The sequence below is a fragment of the Rhinopithecus bieti genome, unplaced genomic scaffold (genome assembly GCF_001698545.2).
Source record: "Rhinopithecus bieti isolate Rb0 unplaced genomic scaffold, ASM169854v2 scaffold_6380, whole genome shotgun sequence".
NCBI lineage: Eukaryota > Metazoa > Chordata > Mammalia > Primates > Cercopithecidae > Rhinopithecus > Rhinopithecus bieti.
The window spans coordinates 4,781,307-4,805,067 of record NW_016806642.1 but is presented as its reverse complement, the minus strand read 5'-3'; the positions used below and the strand labels follow the sequence as shown (position 1 = coordinate 4,805,067).

The window sequence follows — 23,761 nt, the reverse complement described above, 5'->3', positions numbered from 1 at the left end:
GATCTCAAACTCTTGAACTCAAGCAATACACCTGCCTTTGCCTCCCGAAGTGCTGGAATTACAAGCATGAGCCACTGTGCCCAGCGTAGAGGGATTAAAAAAAAAATTGATTGGGGGTGAGGTGTGGTGGCTCATGCCTATAATCCCAGTACTTTAGGAGGTCAAGGCAGGCAGATCACAAGGTCAGGAGTTCGAGACCAGCCTGGCCAATATGGTGAAACCCTACCTCTACTAAAAATACAAAAAAAATAGGCGGGCGTGGTGGCGGTTGCCTATAGTCCCAGCTGCTCGGGAGGCTGAGGCAGGAGAATCACTTGAACCCAGGAGGCAGAGGTTGCAGTGAGCTGAGATCATGCCACTGCACTCCAGCCTGGGCGACAGAGCGAGACGCTGTCTCAAAAGAAAAAAAAAAATTCATTTGGGATAAAATTGTTATGTGTTGTCTTCATCATCATCGAATACTAGGATGTTAACTGGATTTTTCTCATCTTTCCCAATCAAAGATGGTCAGTCTGTACAATTTCTTGACTCTCTGAGCTTCCTCTTCCTGCCCCTTTGTTTAGATCATGTCTGCACTTATGTCCTAAGGGAATCTCCACATCCTTTCTAATGCTAATTGTCAGCTTTGCTTCCTCTTTGACTTAGAGTGAATGTCTGCCTGTGCACATGTGGACGTGAAGCGGGCAGCAGGAATTCTTGCCTTGATCCTTCCTTCTTCTAACCAGCTGTCATTTAGATGAGCACAGCCTTTCAGATGTACAAAAGCACTCTAATTTATTTATTTATTTATTTTTTTTGAGACAGAGTCTCACTCTGTCACCCAGGCTGGAGTGCAATGGAGCAATCCCGGCTCACTGCAACCTCCACCTCCCGGGTTCAAGCGATTCTCTGGCCTCAGCCTCCTGAGTAGCTGGGATTACAGGCATGCGCCACCATGCCTGGCTAATTTTTGTATTTTAAGTAGAGACGGGGTTTCACCCTGTTGGTCAGGCTGATCTTGAACTCCTGACCTTGTGATCCCCCCACCTCAGCTTCCCAGAGTGCTGGGATTAGAGGCGTGAGCCAGCACGCCTGGCCTCTAATTTAATTTTTATATATTAAAGAAAATCTGGAATTAGGATGCATGCTAAAGTAAGGGAAAAGATACTTGAAATGGAGCTCATGCTTTGGAACTACTTAAAGGAATCTATTTCATTTTTCCTTTTATTTTAAAAAAATCTGCTTATAGGCCAGGTGTGGTGGCTCATGCCTGTAATCCTAGCACTTTGGGAGGCCAAGGAGGACGGATCACGAGGTCACGAGATCGAGACCAGCCTGACCAACATGATGAAACCCCGTCTCTACTAAAACTATAAAAATTAGCTGGACGTGGTGGCACATGCCTGTAATCCCAGATACTTGGGAAGCTGAGGCAGGAGAATTTCTTGAACCCAGGAGGCGGAGGTTGTAGTGAGCCGAGATCGCGCCACTGCGCTCCAGCCTGGTGACGGAGCGAGACTCCATCTCAAAAAAAAATAAAAAATCTGTTTACAGTTTTTTTCTTTGTTTGAAAACATTAATGTATCCTATTGAGATAAATTTAAAGAATAGATTTCCAAGCCCTTCATTGTGTCTGTGTTTAAGCTAAGCACTGATTAATGCAAAGCATAGTGCCTAGCACATAATGGATCCTCAAAAGAAGGAAGCTACTGTAATTATAACTAACGATGGTACATGGTGTGTTAGTTTTATGTTTCCGCATAACAAATTGCCACAAACTTAGCAGTTTAACACAATATACATTTGTTATCTCACAGTTTTTTTGGGTCAGGAGTCCAGGTACAACTTAGCTGAGTCCTCTGTTTAGGGTCTCACGATGTTACCATCAAAGTGTCAGCAGGACTACCGTTCATTCAGAGTCCTAAGGTTCATGCTAAGGTTCATTCACGCTAAGGTTCAACAAACATGAGCTCCCATGTTTGTTGGCAGAATTCATTTCCTTGCAACTGTGAGACTCATTTCATTTACTTCTTCAAGGCCAATGGAAGAGCATCTCTTCAAATCCCTGGCTTCAGAGAAGGCTTGGACCCTCCTGTAACAAGCTCATCTGAGTAGATCAGCCCCGCTCTCCCTCTTGATTTAATCAGATTACTCTTGCTTGTGATTAACTCAAAGTGAGTTTATCAGGGACCTCGGCAAACATCCATCCATCTTTGCAAGGATACATAGCACAATCACAGGAGTGATGGCTCATTACTTGCCATATTCTTCTTCTTAGAAGCAAGTTACAGGTTATGCACACATTCAGTATATACAGGATGTTGCTCATTTAGATCATCTTAGAATTTGGCCTACCAGCTTTGGCAAGCATCAGCTATCTCCACAAGCCAATATTATGGGGTGGCTGAGTGTAAAGTTGCCCTTGGTTCAGTAAGGTCAGTTAACAAGGCTGAACTCAAGTACTCAAGGCAGATTGGCCTGTTTGTCAACGCCACCCACCCGTCAGCGTTCCTCACTAGACGTGTTCTTTCTACTGAATTCTGTCATCAAACTGTCTTTAAAGTCTAGTTTTGATTATTACACTTTTCTTTTTTTCTTTCTTTTTTTTTTTTTAATTGAGATGGAGTCTCGCTCTGTCGCCCAGGCTGGAGTGCAGTGGCGTGATCTCAGCTCACTGCAAGCTCCGCCTCCTGGGTTTACGCCATTCTCCTGTCTCAGCCTCCTGAGTAGCTGGGACTACAGGCGCCCGCCACCTCACCAGGCTAGTTTTTTGTATTTTTTAGTAGAGACGGAGTTTCACCATGTTAGCCAGGATGGTCTCTATCTCCTGACCTCATGATCCGCCCATCTCGGCCTCCCAAAGTGCTGGGATTACAGGCTTGAGCCACCGCACCCGGCCGATTATTACGCTTTTCAAATAATGGAGAGAAATGTTAGACTAGCAGTTGCAAACTCAGATGCCCACAGTGGCCAGGCAGCACATGTGAGCTGGGGGAAGGTAACGAGGATGAGTTGGAGAACATGGTCACACGGAGCATGCACCATCCAGAGGGCAGCTGCTCCTCTGTTCAGTCCATTGAGCAAGAATGTCTGCCCAGTGCTGCCAGATCTTCTGTTTCAAGAGATGCCAGAAATCTGGATTTTTATGTGAAATCCCTTGATTTTCAAATGCTGACATTTGTTCCAGCTTTAAAGCTGTGAATAAAGACCTCATTAAATCTCTTCTCACAGACATTCCTGCACTGCATGTGAGCAGGAGGCTGGTTTGATGGGAGGCATTTCTCCTCTGGATTTTCTGTGTTTGTTTTCTTAATGTTGGCAAACAAAACATGGCAAGAAGATTGACCATTAGAGACTTGGACAAATTTTGAAGGCACAGTTTTCTAAATACTCAGAGGAACCCTTTTTAGGCCAAGTAAGATGTTTCTAAGGCTTAGCTCACTCACCTCTAGTTTATAGCTTTTACTGACAGTTGAGAGAAAAAATAATCTAGATTAGTTTGTATGAAGAAAAGACTTCAGGAATGAGCGTTGTCCAGTTTGTTAAGGAGCGGTCCCAGGGTACTCTCAGGCTGTATAGCCCAGGAGTTATGCAGGTTATGGATTTCAACCAGTGTTCTACTCTGGAATTTTTCTAACCTTGTGAATTTGTCTATATTGTTCTATTTTCTCCAGACCTGGATTCCTAATCTGTAAATGGAGGGATGATAATATCCAGGATTCCATCATAAATATCCAATGTATATTTGCTGTGATTATGCTATTCAGTTTCCTATAAGACTTCTAGCTCCAGCTAAGCTAGATTAGATACCCTAGATGTCCCAAGTTGACCTCAGGCCCAAAGATGGCCATGGCCTAGGCAACAGTATAGCGAGGGGTCTGTATGTACTTCCTAGAAGTTTATTCTAGTGTAAACTCTATACATCACTATTTCTCTTCACTCTACAGACAATTATTTAATGTCTACTGTATATCTGGTGCTGTTTTGGTTGCCACCTGTGAGGTTATTCAAATAAATAAGACCTACTCTTGACGATCATTGCAAGGGTTAGTCTGTACATGATGAAAGTACACTGTAGTATGCCCACATTGGTAGCCATATAAAAATAAACTACATGTCATAAATCATTATTGGTTGACACTAATTTGCCTTGTACCAACCAGAAAGTCTAAAACTTGTCCGGTTCTGACCCTTTCTTCAGTCTCATGGTAGATATTTAACTGACAGCATTAACATCTTGGAGTTGTTTGTTCTGAATTTGTTTTGGAGCTTTTTAGTTGAGGATCATAATGAACCTCAATTAAAGATGATTAAGAGTGGAGACCTAATGGTATGGGCAAAGCCCAAATTTGTGTTGCTCTTCCCCTTTTGATGTTGACCCCAAGACATGCCTGGTGGCTTACAGAAAGACTCACCAAATGGAGAGCTATTACATTTTCTTCCAGTTACATGCTGCATCTCTGCTCTACCCCAAGTCCCTATAATTATTCGCCCCTAAAATTGCTCTAACTGGGTGACTAAAAAGGGAATATCCCAATGCATTAAAAAAAAAAATCAAACCAAATTTGACAGATCTGATAAGAATGGAAAAATAATTCAATTGTTCTTGAGGATAAGGTGGGAATGAAGTCAGGGGTTGGGCAGAGCCAGCAAGGATACTTACAGAGTGTATGTCTTATTGTTGGAATGGAAAGAAAATGTGCTTGGCTACCAAAGGAGCTCAAGGGCTACAAGCCTTCTGGCTTTCCAAACATGGACCTTTGCCCTAGAAACAGCTCTAAATGACAGTGTATTTTATGCAGAATCATAAGGCTAAGTGAAAAAACTTAGACACTAGGGTTCTCCTTTAGGTCAGCCTAAATGTGTCCAGGAATTTATCACACATGTACTTTTGTGATGAGCAGATGGTTTGTGTCATACCATAGATCCTCCTATGCTATATCTATATCTATTTTTTTTTATCTAGCAATTTTGTTTTGTGTTTTCAGTCTGAAGTTTAAATGAACTGTTTAGGGTCCTTATAAAATAATTTACTGAACTGTATATACAACTTTGAAAAAATATTGACATCTGGTTTGTTGACATCTAATTTAAGACAAGAATCTTCCTAAAATGTGTGGATTTTCTTTTTGCATCAGCATTCACTTCCTAATCTCTGATAACTAAATAGTGAAATTTAAATGTGCAGTTAATGTTCACTAGAGAATGTTCAAGTATCAAAATTGGTATTAAGTATTAGGAGTAAATAAGAAGAACTTTGAATGCATTTGTTTCTTAGAGTCAAACTCTGTTAAACTCAGTTCAGTTATCTATGATATTCATACATTATAAGTTAACTGTTCAATTCTGCATAATAGAGAATACTTACATCTAAAATGGAAATGTATAAACTGAAGGAAATTCAAGCTTTGTGTCTTCACCATTAGGATAATTTTTTAAAGGGTAACCGTATTCATTAACTATTGCTGTGTAACAAATTATTCCAACATTCTGTAGCTTAATACATCTTTATTGTCTCATAGTTTCTGTACATCAGGAATCTGGGCCCGGCATAGCTGGGTGCCTCTGGCCCAACAAGTTTCTTTAGATTGCAGTCAACCTGTTGACCAGAGCTGCTGTCATCTCAAAGTTCTACTGAGGAAATAGCTGCTTGCAAGCTCACTCACACTTGTGCTGGCAGGATTTTCAGTTCAAAGGGCCTCTGTTCCTTGCCTCTTCCTAGGACTGTTTACAACCTGCCAGCTGGCTTTCTTCAGAATGAGAAAGCGCCCCCCTTGCAGAAGCCACAGTCTGTTTGTAACCTAGTCTTGGTCTTGATGTTCCTTCACCTCTGCTGCATTCTAGTCACTATAAGTGACTCACTAAATCCAGCCACGCTCAAGGAAGGCAACTACCCCAGGAGGTGAATGAATTTGGAGGACATGGAATCACTAAGGGACCAAGTTTGAGGTTGCCTGCCACAGTCACTTTAGAGCAACCTCAACTAAAAAACAATAACCAAAACCTGAAGAAATAAGTATATAACATATTACATAGATTTTTATTTCTCAGTAAAAAATATGTAGAATGTCCTAAAAATGTCCACATGTGCAGTGGCTCAAGCCTATAATCCCAGCACTTTGGGAGGCAGAGGCGGGCAGATCACTTGAGGTCAGGAGTTCAAGACCAGCCTGGCCAACATGGTGAAACCCCATCTCTACTAAAAATACAAAAAATTAGCTGGGCATAGTAGCGCGTGCCTGTAGTCCCAACTGCTCAGTAGTCTGAGGCATGAGAATTGCTTGAACCCTGGAGGGGGAGGTTGCAGTAAGCTGAGATCATGCCACTGCACTCCAGCCTGGGTGACAGAACAAGATTCAGTCTTAATATAGATATATATACACACATACACACATACACACACACACATAAGCACACACATACACACATTTAACATATATATTTAACATATATATTTAACACACATATATATATGTTAAATCAAAGAATTGCAGATTAGAAAGAGGATATAAAAGTCCAGCACTCTGACTTCCCTCTTTTTATTGTGGTCATTTAGCCTCTGCTTATTTATCTCTAATTGTAGGAAATTTATCACCTTTGTTTTTTTTAGTCAATCCACTTGACAGAAGTTCTACTGGACCAACCTAACTCTCAGTTATTCTACCTCTCAGCCCTGTTTGGAAAATAATTTCAATTCTAACTCAGGGCTGCTACTTCAATCCAATGGCATGGTTTTTGTTTTCATTTTGTGTGTATGTTGTAGTTTCTTTTTTTTTTTCTCTCTTTTATCTTCTTTTTGTCATCACCTTTTTGCTGATAGTCTTTACTTAAAATAACCAATTATTCTTCACAGCAACACTATTAAGTCAGTCCTGTCTTTACTCCCATTTTATAGACAAAATTAGGTGTAGAAAGGTTGAGAAATTTGCCTCAATTACCCAGATGTAGCTTGTAAGTAGCAGAGCTGGGCTTTGAACACAGTCAACTGGCTTCTAAGTCCATGTTTCACTGCTCTACTGATGAGATTTTTCAATGAAAATTACCTAGAGATATTTAGTACAGGAGTGAATAACATTATGTGCCTGAAGAGCCCTGAAAGAATCATCATTTTAAAGCCTGATCCTCAAGAAACAAGCATTCATGGTGGTGTTCCTGCATCACAGAGGAAAGGATAAGTCCCATTCTGCATCATCTGTTTCAGAAGGCAGGAGAGATTTCCATTTGGATTGGCTTAAATTACTATAACCATGGGTGCCTAAAGGAAATCACCTCCTTTTATCTGGTAAATATATGTGGAACATCCTTACCCGATGCTGCATAAATGTGGCCTCATTGTCCAGAAAGGGTGGGATGGAAGAAAGGCAGAAGCAGGGGGATGAAAGCCACAGCATCAAATGGGAGGAACTAGGAACCATGGGCGAGGCAGGTCCTCGAGGTGGGGAAGTCCAAGGACATGAACAGGAAACTGAACTGCTGCCTTTAGCCAGAATCCAAATAGAGCATTCAATTGATGTGTTTTTGCTTAGATACAGACATGGTCATCATTTACCTGTCAGCTGGCATTACATCAAAGGACTCTTCGGAAGAAGATAAAAAAGCAACTCTCCGAGTCATCAATGAAGAAAATAGCTTTCTAAACAACTCCGTAATGATTCTCACCTATGCCCTCATGAACGGTAGGTAGTATTTCAAGATTTTCCTTTCAGATCAAAGATCCCTCTAAATGTATGCTGCTTTAAAAAGAAGAAGAATCATAACAGTGTGCTTGGATGAAGGCTATGGGAAAAGGCAACCAGGCAGCTCTTTCTCTACCTGATGTTGGTATTTAGGGCGTGTTAGAAGGTTCCTTTCTCTTCATCTCTCTCTCCAACTAACTGCTTGTTTCTAAACCTATTCTCCACTTGCATGGTCTTGCAGAGGATTTTATACAGCATCTCCCCGTCCCACCTTTTTTTTTCAGTTCTTCATATTCTAGGATTATCTAAGGTTTTAACTTATCTCATTGGTTTAAGCTGCAGGAAGCCAAAGCACTGACCTAGATTCTTCTGTGCTACCGATCTGTGAATATCACATTTTCCTACAGAATCACCACCTGAAGCCTCTTCTGCCACTTTCTCCACCTCAGCTTCCTTAGCTGTAAAATGGAGATAAGCATTATCTACTTTGCAGTGTTGTTGTGAGGATTAGCCTTAATGTACAGTAAACACTCATTAAAATGGATTGTGCTGCTATTGAATGACAGAATGTAAAAGGGTTTAGAAATTGGCAAATTCAAGCTACTACTCCCTTTTTCCCCTTTTACTATTCAGTCTGTCCGCTAGTCTGAGTGCAGCACTGTTTTCTAGCCATATTGTATCTCTCCACTTATTAACACATTGCTTTTCTTCCATGACATCTTCAGGCCCATTGCCCTCAGTATTCAAAGTGGCCATCTTCTCTTGTGTTTAAGAGGCCATGTCTTGGCTGGGCACGGTGGCTTACGCCTGTAATCCCAACACTTTGGGAGGCCGAGGTGGGCAAATCACGAGGTCAAGAGATCAAGACCTGGCCCACGTGGTAAAACCCTGTCTCTACTAAAATATAAAATTAGCTGGGCGTGGTTGAGGCAGGAGAATCGCCTGAACCCAGGAAGCAGAGGTTGCAGTGAGCTGAGATTGCGCCACTGCACTCCCGCCTGGTAACAGAGAAAGACTNAAGAGGCCATGTCTTGGCTGGGCACGGTGGCTTACGCCTGTAATCCCAACACTTTGGGAGGCCGAGGTGGGCAAATCACGAGGTCAAGAGATCAAGACCTGGCCCACGTGGTAAAACCCTGTCTCTACTAAAAATATAAAAATTAGCTGGGCGTGGTTGAGGCAGGAGAATCGCCTGAACCCAGGAAGCAGAGGTTGCAGTGAGCTGAGATTGCGCCACTGCACTCCCGCCTGGTAACAGAGAAAGACTCTGTCTAAAAAAAAAAAAAAAAAAAAAGCCAAGTCTTGAGCAGCCTTTCCCACCTACTATCTTTTGTTTCTTTTGTCACCTGCAAAATTTCCATGCAGAACCATGTGGTTTAGAGACAGTGGGCCTCATATTCTGATATGCTAAGGATTCCTTGGGGAATGGCTTTAAAATGCAGATTTCCAGGCATTGCTCTCAGACTCTTATTCGTATCCTCTTAGGAGGGGTTCAGGAATCTTCATTTTGGCCAGGGTGATTCTCTTCCAAATGTTTTCTAGACCACACTTGAGAGAACACAGGCTCTGTTGTCTAGTGGTCCTTAGCTGCTGTCTGCATTTGCTAGTCGTGTGGCTTATGGCAAATTACTTAATCTCTTTAGACTGCAGTTTTATCTGTGAAATGAAAAATAGTAAAATCTAGTGCATAGCATTGTTGTAATAATAAATAAGCAATATATGATTGTGTTGAAAGTTCTTAACATAGTACCTGGTAAAGAACGGGTCCTCAAAGGCCAGGCTCTGTGGCTCACACCTGTAATCCCAGCACTTTGGAAGGCTGAGGTGAGCGGATCACGAGGTCAGGAGATCGAGACCATCCTGGCTAACACGGTGAAGCCCTGTCTCTGCTAAAAATACAAAAAAATTAGCCGGGCATGGTGGTGGGCGCCTGTAGTCCCAGCTACTCAGGAGGCTGAGGCAGGAGAATGGCGTGAACCCAGGAGGCAGAGCTTGCAGTGAGCTGAGATCACGCCACTGCACTCCAGCCTGGGTGACAGAACAAGACTCGTCTCCAAAAACAAAAAAACAAAACAACAACAACAAAAAAGAATGGGTCCTCAAAGCCAGTGAAAGGAGTTTATGAAAGCTTCTGTGGTTTCCTCTCTCAGACAGCATAGCTCAGAGGTGGAGCTCTGCCATCCAGGCCCAGATCTCTGTCCAGTCCTCTTTGTCCCTTGGCACCTTGTGCCTAATTCTGATAAGCATGTCTTCCATTATACTGTAGTAAGGTGCTCACATACTGTCCTCTCTCTCCCCCCTCCACTTTCCACAAGAATGTTAACTTCTCAGGCATGAACTATGTCTTAGTTTTCTTTGCATTCTGAGCGCTTAGCACAGGACTGAATGCAACTGAGGTGAGTGAGATGCCTGGGCACGTGCCTGTCAGTGTCATCTCTGATCGCCTGTTGCTCTTTTCTCCTTTGTGTTGGCTTCTTTCATTCATGAGAGGTAGGAAGGGAGGGAGAAAAGGAGGAAGGGAGGAAAATAAAATTTACTGACCACCTACCATGTACAACATAGGGTACTGAGGTTTCAGAGCTGTATTATGCAAAGTTCCTGTCTGCAAGATCCTTATGACCCAGTGAGGAAGATCGGTAGACACAGAAGATGAATGAAATTCAATAGTAGAGGAGTAAGGAGGCCCAAAAGGAAGGGATTGCTTCTCTTCCATTAGATTTGAAGGTCTGCCCAGGCAGATGCTTTCTTACTTCCTTGCTTCCACCCATTCCTTCACTGGTCCTAAATTCTTCAACCAGAGTCTTTTACACACTTTCTGTGTTCCAGGAATTCCATACTTTAGAATCTCTAGTTACTTCCATCTCAGCATCCTTTTATCTTTCTTCCTTTAATCTAACTAGACACACATCCTCACTGCCAGTTTTCTCTTTCCTTCTCAGAATGCTATTTCTACGTGTGGTTCACTAGAGTAGACACACTCACCTTACTTACAAATAGGGGAACAGATTGACTAAGAGAACCTTGGAATAAAGAATTTATTGTCGGCCGGGCGCGGTGGCTCAAGCCTGTAATCCTAGCACTTTGGGAGGCCGAGACGGGCGGATCGCGAGGTCAGGAGATCGAGACCATCCTGGCTAACACGGTGAAACCCCGTCTCTACTAAAAATACAAAAAAAAAAAAAAAAAACTACCCGGGCGAGGTGGCGGCGCCTGTAGTCCCAGCTACATGGGAGGCTGAGGCAGGAGAATGGCGTGAACCCGGGAGGCGGAGCTTTCAGTGAGCTGAGATCCGGCCACAGCACTCCAGCCTGGGTGACAGAGCGAGACTCCGTCTCAAAAAAAAAAAAAAAAAAAAAAAAATTTATTGTCAGCTAAAAATTAAAATACTTGGGCCAGGCTCAGTGGCTCACACCTGTAATCCCAGCACTTTGGGATGCCGAGGCAGGCCGATCATCTGAAGTCAGGAGTTCGAGACCAGACTGGCCAACATGGTGAATCCCCATCTATACTAAAATACAGAAATTAGCCAAGTGTGGTGACCCATGCCTGTATTCCCAGCTACTCAGGAGGCTGAGGCACAAGAGTCGCTTGAACCTGGGAGGCAAAGGTTGCAGTGAGCCAAGATGGCACCACTGCACTCCAGCCTGGGCAATAGAGTGAGACTCTGTCTCAAAAAATAAAATAAAAATTAAATAAATAAAACACTTGAACTACTGGAGATGAGAGACTGGGAAGGGTACCAGAGAAGTTGGGGGGATTGGGAATGGTTAATGAGTATTGATTGGTAATGGTTACATTCTATCTAACAAAAATATAGTTAGATAGAATGAATAAGATATAGTGTTTGATAATGTAATAGGGTGACTATAGTCAATAGTAATTTATTATATATTTTAAAATAACTAATACAGTAGAAGTTTTATGTTCCTAATAGTACAAAGAAATGATAAATGATTGGAGTGATTCATACCTCAATTACTTTGCTGTGATTATTACACATTGAACACCTGTATCAAAACATCGCATGTGTACCATAAATATATACAACTGCTATGTACCCATAAAAATTAAATTTAAAAAAGAGTTTATTGTCAGAATTAGAATGCACACAATTGTGGGAGAAACTGGGAAAAATTGTGGGAGAAAAAAAAAATGAAAGACCCAAGATGGGGAGTTGACATCTCAGAAAGTTTAGTAACCAAGTTGGGGCCTGCTGGAAAGTCTGAGAAGTCTAGAAGCTAGGAACATGGAAGACCATTAGGAGACCTGGTGTAGAAGTCCATGGAAGGATGTTGGCTTTTTGTTGCTGCCGGCCCCCGTGCATGCTCAGTGAAGCATCTGGAACATGCCTGGGGTTGCTATCAGTGAGCAGGTCAGCAGCTGGGAAAGGGAGCTGAACACAGAGAAGAGTAGGACAAACTGGAGCATTCTGGCCCCTCAGTGTCTGTCTCTCACCACTTCTTTCTTTGTCCCCCAAATCTCGCAATACAGCCCTCATGTTTTGCACTTTTAACCTGGTAGCGTACTAGAAAAGAGGATCCTGGGAAATGTAGTTTCTAGCATGACCATGTTGATAATAGGCAACCCAGCGTACTTACCAATCAGCCACCCTACTGACCCACCACCACTGCTGCATAAAATCTCATGATGGAGTAACACCTCATACTCCATCCTCCATAACCTTCCATCCCACGCTACTCTTCTTTGCCTAGTAGATATTCTTGTTTGTCACTTTTCTTTTACGTTTTGAGAGACTCAAACAGTACATGACAAAGAAGGGAAATTTATTTATTGCTCGAGTTTTCTTCTTTTATTGTTTTACTTCTGTGAGCTTCTCAAGGATATAAGGTCAGGTACCAGTCGTGTCTTTGGTGTTAACTTTTACTCTGGAGTGTACCCCTCACCCTCCATCTCAGCTCTGTGCCATGCAAAGGGAACAGTAATCTGATTCTGACTTAATTTGGCCCAGATATTTTTTCCTTTCCTTTAGTATTGCATGCATGGAGCGAAAGTCAAGTTTATTTAAATATAATGTGTTTTAAGAAAGAAATGATAGGCCAGGCATGGTGGCTGATGTCTGTAATCCCAGCAGTTTGGGAGATAAGGGGAACAGATCACTTGAGGCCGGAAGTTCGAAGCCAGCCTGGTCAACATGGTGAAGCGCCATCTTTACCAAAAATACAAAAAAAATAGCCAGGCATGGTGGTGTATACCTGTAATACCAGCTACTTGGGAGGCTGAGGCATGAGAATTGCTTGAATCTAGGAGGTGGAAGTTGCAGTGAGCCAAGATTGCGCCACTGCATTCCAGCCTGGGTGACAGAGGGAAACTCTGTCTCAAAAAAAAAGGTAGGGGGTGGGGAAAAGAAATTAATTTTTATTTTATTCTGCCATGATTTTAGAAGTGGACTTCCAGTGCTAGAAGTATGTACACTCTCTATGTAGAAATGCTAAAGATGTATGTGGTAGATGAACCAGGAAAGCTTCAGATTCTTTTTAATGACTGAATAGTTCATGGTTTGCTGTTGAAACCTTCAGGAACATGAGACACAACCTTTTTAAAATGAAGTGGTAGAACCTCAGTAGTGACTGAAATCATTTTGAATTCGTTTACAACAGTGCCCATATGCAATCAGTTTATAATCCTTTTGACTATGTTCCAACAATAGCAAACTGAAAAAAAAAGTATTACATTTATTTTTGTGCTATAAATTACAGATGTTGTAGAACAATACATTCCCAGTATGCCTAAATTTTGTACAAAGTTTTCAAAACCCTCTAAATGTAAAAAATTTATATTAAATAAATCAAATTCAGTATTGTCTTAACAATATCAAGTATGAATATGTTTATAATTAAAATGAGCTTAAAGAAACAGGGTTTGGAAGCATCAGTAAATGCAGTCCATAATTCTTTCATTTAGTTGCATGAGACTTTGGCAAGTGGTTTTATAGGTGAAGAAGTAAGGAATGAAAGGATAAACCTGTATCCTTTAAAACTCTTATGGTTTCATCTACTACATTAAATTAAATACAGATGTGTTAATTATTACTTTTCTTTTTAAATATTAAATGCAGAAATGAATTTTCATTTTATAATTAATTTATGGGGAGAACACATTCTTACTGAATGGGACTCCTTTATTTATGCATATGTTTTTCATCATTGCCCTGTGAAGAGTCCCTTTCCCCTCTTGACTATTTCAGGGAAGACCATGCCTCAGGCTTTGTTTCCTCAGCAGGAACTGATATTTGTATCCAGAGTCCACGCGGTCTCTGCAAAAACCCCTTTGGTATTACAAGACCTCATCCATGCCTGTATTTGATCCAAATGGCAAGAGGTTGAATGAATATAAACCATTTTGCTTTCTGTGGTCTTCTCTCGGCTTTCCATTTTAGATGGGGTGACTGGTTTGAAAGAGCTGGCTTTTCTGAGGGATCTAGCTGAACAGAATTCAGGAAAGTATGGTGTGCCAGACCGAACAGCCTTGCCTGTGATTAAGGGCAGCATGATGGTGCTGAACCAGTTGAGCAACCTGGAGACCACAGTGGGCAGGTTCTACACAAACCTTCCCAACCGGATGATTGACGAAGCCGTCTTCAGCCTCCCCTTCTCTGATGAGATGGGAGATGGTGAGTTTGGATAAACTTCCTGTTAAAGGAAGGGAAAAGAATTGGGTGGATAGAAATGGGCACCTGTTTCTCAGGATCATAGGATTTCTTAGCAGCCCTGCCACCTGTCCTACAGCTCTGTATTGTACAGCAGAAATCCCCAGCCCAGGTTCTTCCTTACTACCCTGGCCAGAGTACACATAATGGATGTATCCTCTGGGGAGGCTATGTGAGGATTCTCAAATATCCAAAAGTTTGTGAATTAGGACTAAAGGGTAGCTTTGTATCATGGCACATGGGAAATGAAACTCAGAAGTGCCGAGGGTTCAGTCTGAGACAAGGCAACGCGGTATCGTGGCACAAACACGGGCCTGGCCTCAGATGGGCTTTCAAATTCCACTCTTCCACTTGAGGTGTTGTCCTTGGTAAGTTATTTAATGGTGTTAATTCTCCATTTGGTCACCTGTAAAATGGGATAGTAAATCTTTCAGATTATTAGGATTAACTAGATAACATATATGACCTGTCATTATCTAGTTAATCTAGGATTACCTAGATATTATAAAATATATGATAACACATGACCGGCATACCATTCAATTATAATTACTGTTTTTATCTCATTTATTAAATGTGTTTACCTTTGTTGTTGTCATTGTTATTATTACTAACATCAGTGTCGCCATCATCCTGATGCCTAAGTTACCCATAACAGGATGTTGAGTAAAGTACTGAACCTTCACAGGATTCAATTTCCTAACCTATAAAATAGAATCTGGAAAATATAACAGAAAATACAACATTTCTCTCAAGGCAGTTGCGAAGATTAAATGCAATAATAATAAAACATCTAGAACAATGCCTAACAGTATATTTTCAGTAAACGCGCGATCTTTCTCTTTTCCTTCTCCACGTTCTTTTCCTCCTCCACGCTTTTCTCTATATCCTCCCCTCTCTTCTTCCTTGACAGAGAAGAAAATTGAAGAAGTAGCTAATTATTAGCCAGACAGGCACCATTGCCATTTGAGATATGTTTGTGTTTTGTTAGTTAGGAACTCTTACAAATATGAATTTTTTTTAAACTCGTGTAAAAAGTAACAAGCCTATAGAGAAGGTGTTTTCTAGAAACTAGGTAGACATTCTCTTTCTATAAGGAAGAAATAAGCCAACTGCCATTATATCTCAATTTTTATTTTTAAAGAGACAGGGCCTCTCCCTCTCACCCAGGCCAGAGTGCAGTGGCGTGATCATAGTTCACTGCAGCCTCCACCCCCTGGCCTCAAGCAATCCTCCCACCTTTGCCTCCTAAAGTGCAGGTGTGGGCCACCATACCCAGCCTCACTTTTTTAAATCACTCCTATTACTGTCAGGGCCTACACATGTATATAGAATAGAAACTCCCACTTTTAGATAAGGTTATTTCCCTTTTTAGTGAAAACATGAAGTCTTAAATCCAAGTTACCTTTTATGCATGTAGCCTACATTACTGAGTGCCAGCCAAGCATTGTGCCAGGCAGTGGTGAGTGAGTAAGCTTACTCTTAGTAAGCTTGTAAGTCTGAGAAGAGAAAGGCAAATCAGTAATTCCTGTTAATACTGTGTGAAAGGGACAAAAGATGTAGAAATCCAGTTTTTCACAAACTCAGAAGTTTATATAGCCAAATTCTGTTATTGATAGTGGTATCAGGTAGGGTGGGACTCCCTCCTAAATCCAGAGAGCTGGATTTACCCTGAATGCTTTAAACCAAATCACATGTAGAAATTGGGCCACCTGTTGCCTGATAACATCCAAATTTTACTCTTTGGGGCCTGTGTTATGAATCCTGTGCCGTGGATTTCAGTGATTGGTTCACAGATCTATTGAATTCCTCTGCTGGAGTGTGTCTGTCTTTTCAGTCCCTAGAATTATTGAGTGACACATCCTCGAACTCCATGACATGAGGCTTGATTCTAGGGAAACCCATGTTTATGTGACTCTAGTTCAAAACCTACACGGATTAAAATATCAGTTACTGAACATATTTCTTTTTAAATAGTAAATCTATGTGCTTTAGGTTAAAGCAGAGAGAGTGATTGAGGATTTTGTCAGTATAACAAGAGCTTAGCATACTTTATTTGCCATAATGGGATCAAGAGTCTTCTGTCCCAGTTGATAATTGAAAAGTAAGATTGTGTTTCTTTTTTAAGACTTTGTTCTCAACCTGTCCAGAGGAGAATAGAAATTTGAAGCGAACAGGCATCTCAGTCACTGAGTATTTCTGTTGTACTTTGCTGATCTATGAAAATGGCTTTAATCCTAGACTAAAGCTCAGGGAACTGTGGCGGGCAGATTGTGACCTCTGTCTCCATGCTGGTCCTCTCAGCCTGCTCCTGCCGCTTACAACCTATTTATCCTGGGAGACCTGGGAAAAACCTTCTCCAAAATGCATTTCTAAAACCTTCTTAAATACCTGTTATTTTAAAACGTTTTAAAACAGATAGCATTCTAAATGTGAACTGCTTAAAAAATGCTTTTGAAACCAAAATAGAGACCCATTGCATGACTTCAGAAGCTTTTTCAGTGATGTGTCCACTTCTTCCTACCAAATGATGCATTTAGTTGGCCTGTGCAACCATAGCAACTCGATAATACCTCAAGTGGACATCATATGCAATTCTCTGTGTAGAAATTCATTCTTTGTAGAAGCCTTCAGGAGTGTTAAATCCCTTTGCTGGATGTTTCTAGAAGAATGGCTTTCTGATAGGCTGATAGACATCAACATGACATCAAGCACAGGAAAACACAAAATCAAGATAAAGATAAACAATCCATCTTTTTGTTTAGAGTTTTCTTTAGAGCCATAGGATTGTATAATTGTTGGGGATTGTAAAGATCATTTTATCTCGCCCCCCCACCCCATCTGATATATGGAGAGACTCATTCCAAGACGTAGCACAACTTACCAAACCCAGCAGGGAAGCCACAAGGAGAAACCAGGTGTCTCGATCTTAGGGCCATGCATTGACCCACCATCAGCACATTCTGTTTCTGCATTTTCCTCCTGTGTGCTTTGCCCTTTCCCTAGTTATCCTATTATTGTTGTTGTTGTTGTTTTTAATGGCCTATTACCTAAATACTGTCTTTATATTTTGAAAAGGTTATTAAAAAAAAAAAAAGGAAAATTATGCACTGGAGACTGTGTAGCCCACAAAGCCTGAAAGATTTCCTGTCTGACCCCTTACATAAAAATTTAGGAACTCCTGGCCTGAATGACTGGAAATACATTCCTTTGGAAACTTAATTCCTCCTTCAGCTACTTGAAGTTCTGTATGTTCAGATACTGTACCTTTCTAAGTTTTTTTCCCCTTGTTTTCACCTTTCTTTAAAGGATGCATTAATGGGGTATAGTAATAATACCTTTTAAGCATTCGTTTATCCATAGTCTCTTTTGATCTAACATTTCCTAGAAATCAGTAAAGCAGTTAATGCTGTATCCTTTAAACAGGTGTGTGAGCCAGGCACAGTGGCTGATCCCCATAATCCCAGCTACTTGGGAGGCTGAGGAGGGAGGATCACTTGAGCCCAGGCAGTTGAGGCCACCATGAGCTATGATCGCACCACTGCATTCCAACCTGGGTGACAGAATGAGACCTCATCTCGAAATATTAAAATTAAAAAAAATAAGCAGATGTGTGAACCAAGGCTCGGAGAAGTTATATCAAATGTCACCTGTACAATACAAAAGGGGTACAGCTGGACTATAAGTACAATTTTTAGATTCATTGTCCATTGATCTTTCAAGTTCAGCTGAATCTACCTACTTCACGAAATAGAAAAATGTATTTAGTGCTGCTGATGTTTTGCACTGATCTGGAATGTCTTATCTTTTTAGGTGAAAAAGTAGTGGAAAACATAGAAATTGCTTCCATTTGAATTAACTGCGCTATCTGAGCTGCCAAAGATCGCTCTTTCCCTCCCACTCTAACTCATTTATTATGCTGTCTGCAAAGACAGTGCTTGATTACTGGACCACATGGGAAACTTTTCTTCCAAACAAAATTGAGACAGCTGGTAGAAGCCTTCATGATTCACCGGAGCACAGTGCCAGTCTTTGTCCAATTCCTTCTCTGCTCTTCTTTAGATTTATTTTGTTTTTAACCCATAGGTTTGATAATGACTGTGAGTAAACCCTGTTATTTTGGAAACCTACTTCTGGGAATTGTAGGTGTGGACGTGAATCTGGCTTATATTCTTGAAGACGTGACGTATTACCAAGACTCTTTGGCTTCCTATACTTTTCTCATAGACGACAAAGGTAATCTGCTAAATGTTCATCCTAAGAATACTTTTTTAGAAACCTAAAGAAAATAAGGTATAGATATTCTACAAACAAAATAGAAAAATTGTAGCGTAAAGAAGAGCATTCTGACTAAGATTGCTCATTTGTAGTAGAACACCATAAAGATGGTGGAGTGGATCTCCAAATTACACATATGTTTCTGTGTTCTTTGAGGGGTAGGGAACAGTTATTTGTAAATCAGGAAGTTAGACTGGAGGATTGAATGACACATTGAATGTCATCCTTTGACATGAACAGATACTTTTCAAAAGAAGAAATAATGCAGCCAACAAGCCTATGAAAACAATCTCAGTATCCCTGATCATTGAAGAAATGCAAATCCAAACCACAGTGAGATACTATCCTACACCTGTCAGAATGCCTATTATTAAAAAGTCAAAAAATAGCAGATGCTGGTGAAGTTGCCGAGAAAAGGGGACACTTGAACACTCTTGGTGGGAATGTAAATTAGGTCAGCCATTGTGGAAAGCAGTGTGAAGATTCCTCAAAGAGATGAAAACAGAGTTGCCATTCAACCCAGCAATCCCATTACTGGATATACATATATATACACACACACACCCCCAAAGAAATGTAAATCGTTCTATCGTAAAGACACCTGTATGTTCATTGCAGTGCTATTCACAATAGCTAAGACATGGAATCACCCTAAATGCCCCTCACTGGTAGACTGGATAAAGAAAACGTGGTACATATGGAATACTATGCAGCCATTTAAAAAAGAATAAGATCATGTCCTTTGCAGGATCATAGATGGAGCTGGGGGCCATTATCCTTAGCAAACTAACTGAGAAACAGAAAACCAAGTACTGCGTGTTCTCACTTATAAGTGGGAGCTAAATGATGAGAACACATGGACACAAAGAGGAGGACAACAGACACTGAGGCTACCTAAGGGTGGAAAGTGGGGCAAGGGAGAGGAGCACAAAAAATAACTATTGGGTACTATGCTTAGTACCTGGGTCACAAAATAATCTGTACAACAAACCCCCACGACACAGGCTTACCTATATAATAAACATGCACATTTACCCCTGAAGTTAAAAGAAGTTAAACAAACAAACAAAAATGTCATCCTTTGGATCTTTTTTTTTTTTTTTTTTACTAAATTGTTATCTTAGATTTATTTAAGATTTATGTGGTAGATTAGAATGTTTTATAAAACAACCAAACAACCAATACCTCCAAAATACTCTTGATTAGACGGATGTTTGATAATTTAAGACATCTTTCCACACTGCAAGGGTTTTATATAAGCACATATAAAACAGGTTCAGTTTTTATTGGACTGGTGAGTTGCACAATGAGAAGTTGAATATTGGGCAGCCAGCCCAGAGTACCCCATATTTCAAAACAGTGATTCAGAACTTCCTACAACATGTTTCTTATTAACATGCATTTTGTTTTCTTATTGCAGGATATACACTTATGCACCCGTCCCTTACCAGGCCATATTTATTATCAGAGCCCCCACTTCATACCGACATCATACATTATGAAAACATTCCAAAATTTGAATTAGTTCGGCAAAATATCCTCAGGTAAGGAAAAGGTGAGGGTCATAGGATTCTTTTTCCCTGAGAATGGGACCCATCAAAGCCACATACGAGTATTTACTATAAAGTGTAAAACAAGTGTATAAATTATTTTAATGTTATCAAAAGTATTCTCAGTAATGTTTCCATAAGAATAGTGGCTCACACCTGTAATCCCAGCACTTTGGGAGGCCGAGAAGGGTGGATCACGAGGTTCAGGAGATCGAGATCATCCTGGCTAACACGGTGAAACCCCGTCTCTACTAAAAATACAAAAAAAAAAATTAGCCGGGCGTGGTGCTGGGCGCCTGTGGTCCCAGCTACATGGGAGGCTGAGGCAGGAGAATGGCGTGAACCAGGGAGGCAGAGCTTGCAGTGAGCTGAGATCCGGCCACTGTACTCCAGCCCGGGCAACACAGCGAGACTCCGTCTCAAAAAAAAAAAGAATAGCACCCAAGATTTTGCTCACTTTGTATCACAGATAAGGTCTCTTGGAACTATCATTTGAGGATAATGTCTTGTAAATCAAATTCTGTGTTCACACTGACTTTCATTGTAAAATCGGATATATTTCATCTCATTTTCAAAAAAAAGTTCCAGTGATACCAAATTGAAAAATGTTGGCAAAATAAAAGGCTAAGTTGAGGACCAGCTTTGTTATATTTGCCAAAAAATAGCCTGGCAAAGTAGCGTCCATTCCAAGTTGACAGCACAATCTTATACGTTGTTTTTTCTTAAAATAAAAAACAGATTGGATTTTTTCCAACTGTGATACATTATTTTGGCAGATGGTAACCTGTAGAGGAATGAGTCTTTGTGCTCATTGGTTGAAAATTAACGACTGAGCGATTTGAGACAAGTTAGTCTCTGGAAAGAATTAGAGTTGGGGAGCAAGGATGGAGAGTAAGGAATGTTTTTAATGCAGAGCTGACATAATGCTTTTACGAAATTGAAAATCTCACATTATCTCTTTCAAAACTGATGAGTTTCATTGGTATTCAAAATCAGGAGGTGGCCATTGGCTCACAGCTTCTTCCTTGCCTTTAATTAAGTGCTTAATTTTATCTTTTGCCTGAAATATTTAATTCTGTTTGCCAACACAGCCTCCCTCTGGGCAGCCAGATTATCGCAGTCCCTGTGAACTCATCCCTGTCTTGGCACATAAACAAGCTGAGAGAAACTGGAAAGGAAGCCTACAATGTTAGCTACGCCTGGAAGATGGTGAGTGAGAGGAAGTTGTTTTTGCTTAAAGAGCTACAGGGTGCAGTGCTTTTGTTCATATGGGAATTCTCGGGCAGGGGGTGGCACTTGGGTCTGATATTGTGTCTCAGAATGTGACTAACCAGGTTTTAAAGTGATTGAGAAAGAAGACATTCCACAGATGTTGTATAATTATTTTTCCTTTTTTGTTTATAAAACTCATAATTGTTCATGATGAATTCATCACACCATATAAAAGGATAGAAAGCAGAAAGTAAACTATGCCCAGCCTGGACAACATAACAAAATCCCATCTGTATAAAAAATGTAAAAATTAGCCAGACGTGGTGACACATGCTGTACTCCCAGCTACTCAGGAGGTTAAGGTGGGAGGATTGCTTAAGCCTGAGAGGTTGAAGCTGCAGTGAGCCATGATAGTGCCAAAACTATCTACTTCCTTCCTTCCTTTGACTTTCCATTCCCCATAAGTAGCCATTTAGATCATTTTCCAGAAAATGTATATATACAGACAGGCATATATATGTATATGTGTGTATATACACACACGGCTTTAATGGTAGGCATATATATGTGTGTGTGTGTGTATATACGCTCACACACGGCTTTAATGGCAGGCATATATATGTGTGTGTGTGTATATACGCTCACACACGGCTTTAATGGCAGGCATATATGTGTGTGTGTATATATGCGCTCATACACGGCTTTAATGGCAGGCATATATATGTGTGTGTGTATATACGCTCACACACGGCTTTAATGGCAGGCATATATATGTGTGTGTGTGTATATACGCTCACACACGGCTTTAATGGCAGGCATATATATGTGTGTGTGTATATACGCTCACACACGGCTTTAATGGCAGGCATATATATGTGTGTGTGTATATACGCTCACACACGGCTTTAATGGCTATATAGTATTGCATTGTGTAGATGACCCAAATTTCTCTAAACACTCCCCTATTAATGCACATTTCGATTACATCCAGTTGGATTTTTTCAGTTCAACTCAAATTGTGGAGGTTGGGAGTTTAAAAGGAGACGTGAAAGCATAAGTACCCTCTGACATTCTCTAAGGGAAAGAAAATCTTAGATTAGAAATTGGATTATTCATGTTCAACACAAGCAGATCGATAGGTTGGCCATAACTTGTGGCACCCATTTCTGCTTTCTCTTACCAGATTGTTTCAGACACCAGGCTTCAAGGAATCACAGAGAAAGCAGATCTAACACACACTGTTCACATTACCTGTGTTTCTTTTCTCTCCTCTTCTTCCCAATTAGCATAGCAGTGCTGTTGAAGGACCCTAAATACTATAACTGACCAAAAGGGGAGTGGACTTTTATTTTTATCATCAAATTTTAATCGCTGAACATAAAATGCAGTCATGCGTGAGATTTTTCTTGGATGGACAAATCTGATGTTTAGCCTGTTGACTCCAAATAGATCCATTTAATCATCCCTTTACAAACTACTTATTGAACATTTTCTGTATACTAAGAAGGATAAAGAAGACTGACACTCTGTCTGCCTAGAGCATCGAGCCTCGTGGTAGATGCAGACAGTCAAAGAGCAAGCAACTCGACACAGTGTCTGTGCCTTTATCAGTTGGATCAGAAAAGATAGGAATTGGGAGTAGCCAGAATGCATTTAGGCAGGAGTCTCTTAAAGTATCACTATTGCAGTAGCAATTACTAAAATGCAAATGAAGCAAACAAATTAATAAATGAAACTATTTGAGAAACTTAACGTTTACAAGCCTAATTCTACTGGTAGTTTGTTGTTTGGTAATACACATTTGAGGAAGGTCAAAGCCTATTTTGAAATTCTCTTAACTGATTCATTTTCAGATTTTTCTTTAGAATGATAGCACCATCTGCCCTTATATCATTTTTAAAGACAAATTATTTAATTTTAATATCAGAAAGGGTGAGCCAGTCACCAAATTAGAAAACAGACGTTTGTGTTTGAAATTAGAGATTGTTTACCTCCAGCACATTCTGATTGAAAGCAACTCAGTTACATCCTGGGAAAATATCTTCATGGTTGTTGGCATTAAAAAGAAAAGTAGGAAATGTAGGCATCTGTGTACAGTAAAGAGCCTCAATGTTAGTGTGGTTTTTTTCTTGGTACAGTAAAGAGCCTCAATGTTACTGTGCTTTTTTCAGTGATCCTAGTAAATTCTGGTTATTCTCCTTAGGCAGATTCAAGGTAGTAATCATGCAGTCACTTCAGGTAGCAGTGTTAGCTTTCTCCAAGTTCTAAAATTGTTGAGCAGATCACTATAAGTGAAAACTTAGAGATAATAAATAATGAGATTGGAGACTTGAAAAAAAAATGCTAGGCTGGTTACCCAGTAATAAGGGCAATTTTTTTTTTTTTTTTTTTTTTTTTTT

The 23,761-nt window shown here is 40.5% G+C and overlaps 1 protein-coding gene across 3 annotated transcripts in view; it reads left to right on the top strand.

Moving 5' to 3' along the window:
- Positions 1 to 23,761, top strand: part of CACHD1 (cache domain containing 1) — a 231,708-nt gene that overhangs the window by 167,689 nt on the left and 40,258 nt on the right. For 2 of the 3 annotated variants that reach the window (XM_017877196.1, XM_017877194.1), the window contains 5 exons: positions 7,506 to 7,655; positions 14,053 to 14,286; positions 18,409 to 18,558; positions 20,021 to 20,144; positions 21,242 to 21,359. In XM_017877196.1, the coding sequence (XP_017732685.1) occupies positions 7,506 to 7,655; positions 14,053 to 14,286; positions 18,409 to 18,558; positions 20,021 to 20,144; positions 21,242 to 21,359 (776 nt within the window). The remainder of the gene's footprint in view (positions 1 to 7,505; positions 7,656 to 14,052; positions 14,287 to 18,408; positions 18,559 to 20,020; positions 20,145 to 21,241; positions 21,360 to 23,761) is intronic. The other variant, XM_017877195.1, reaches the window with a different exon arrangement.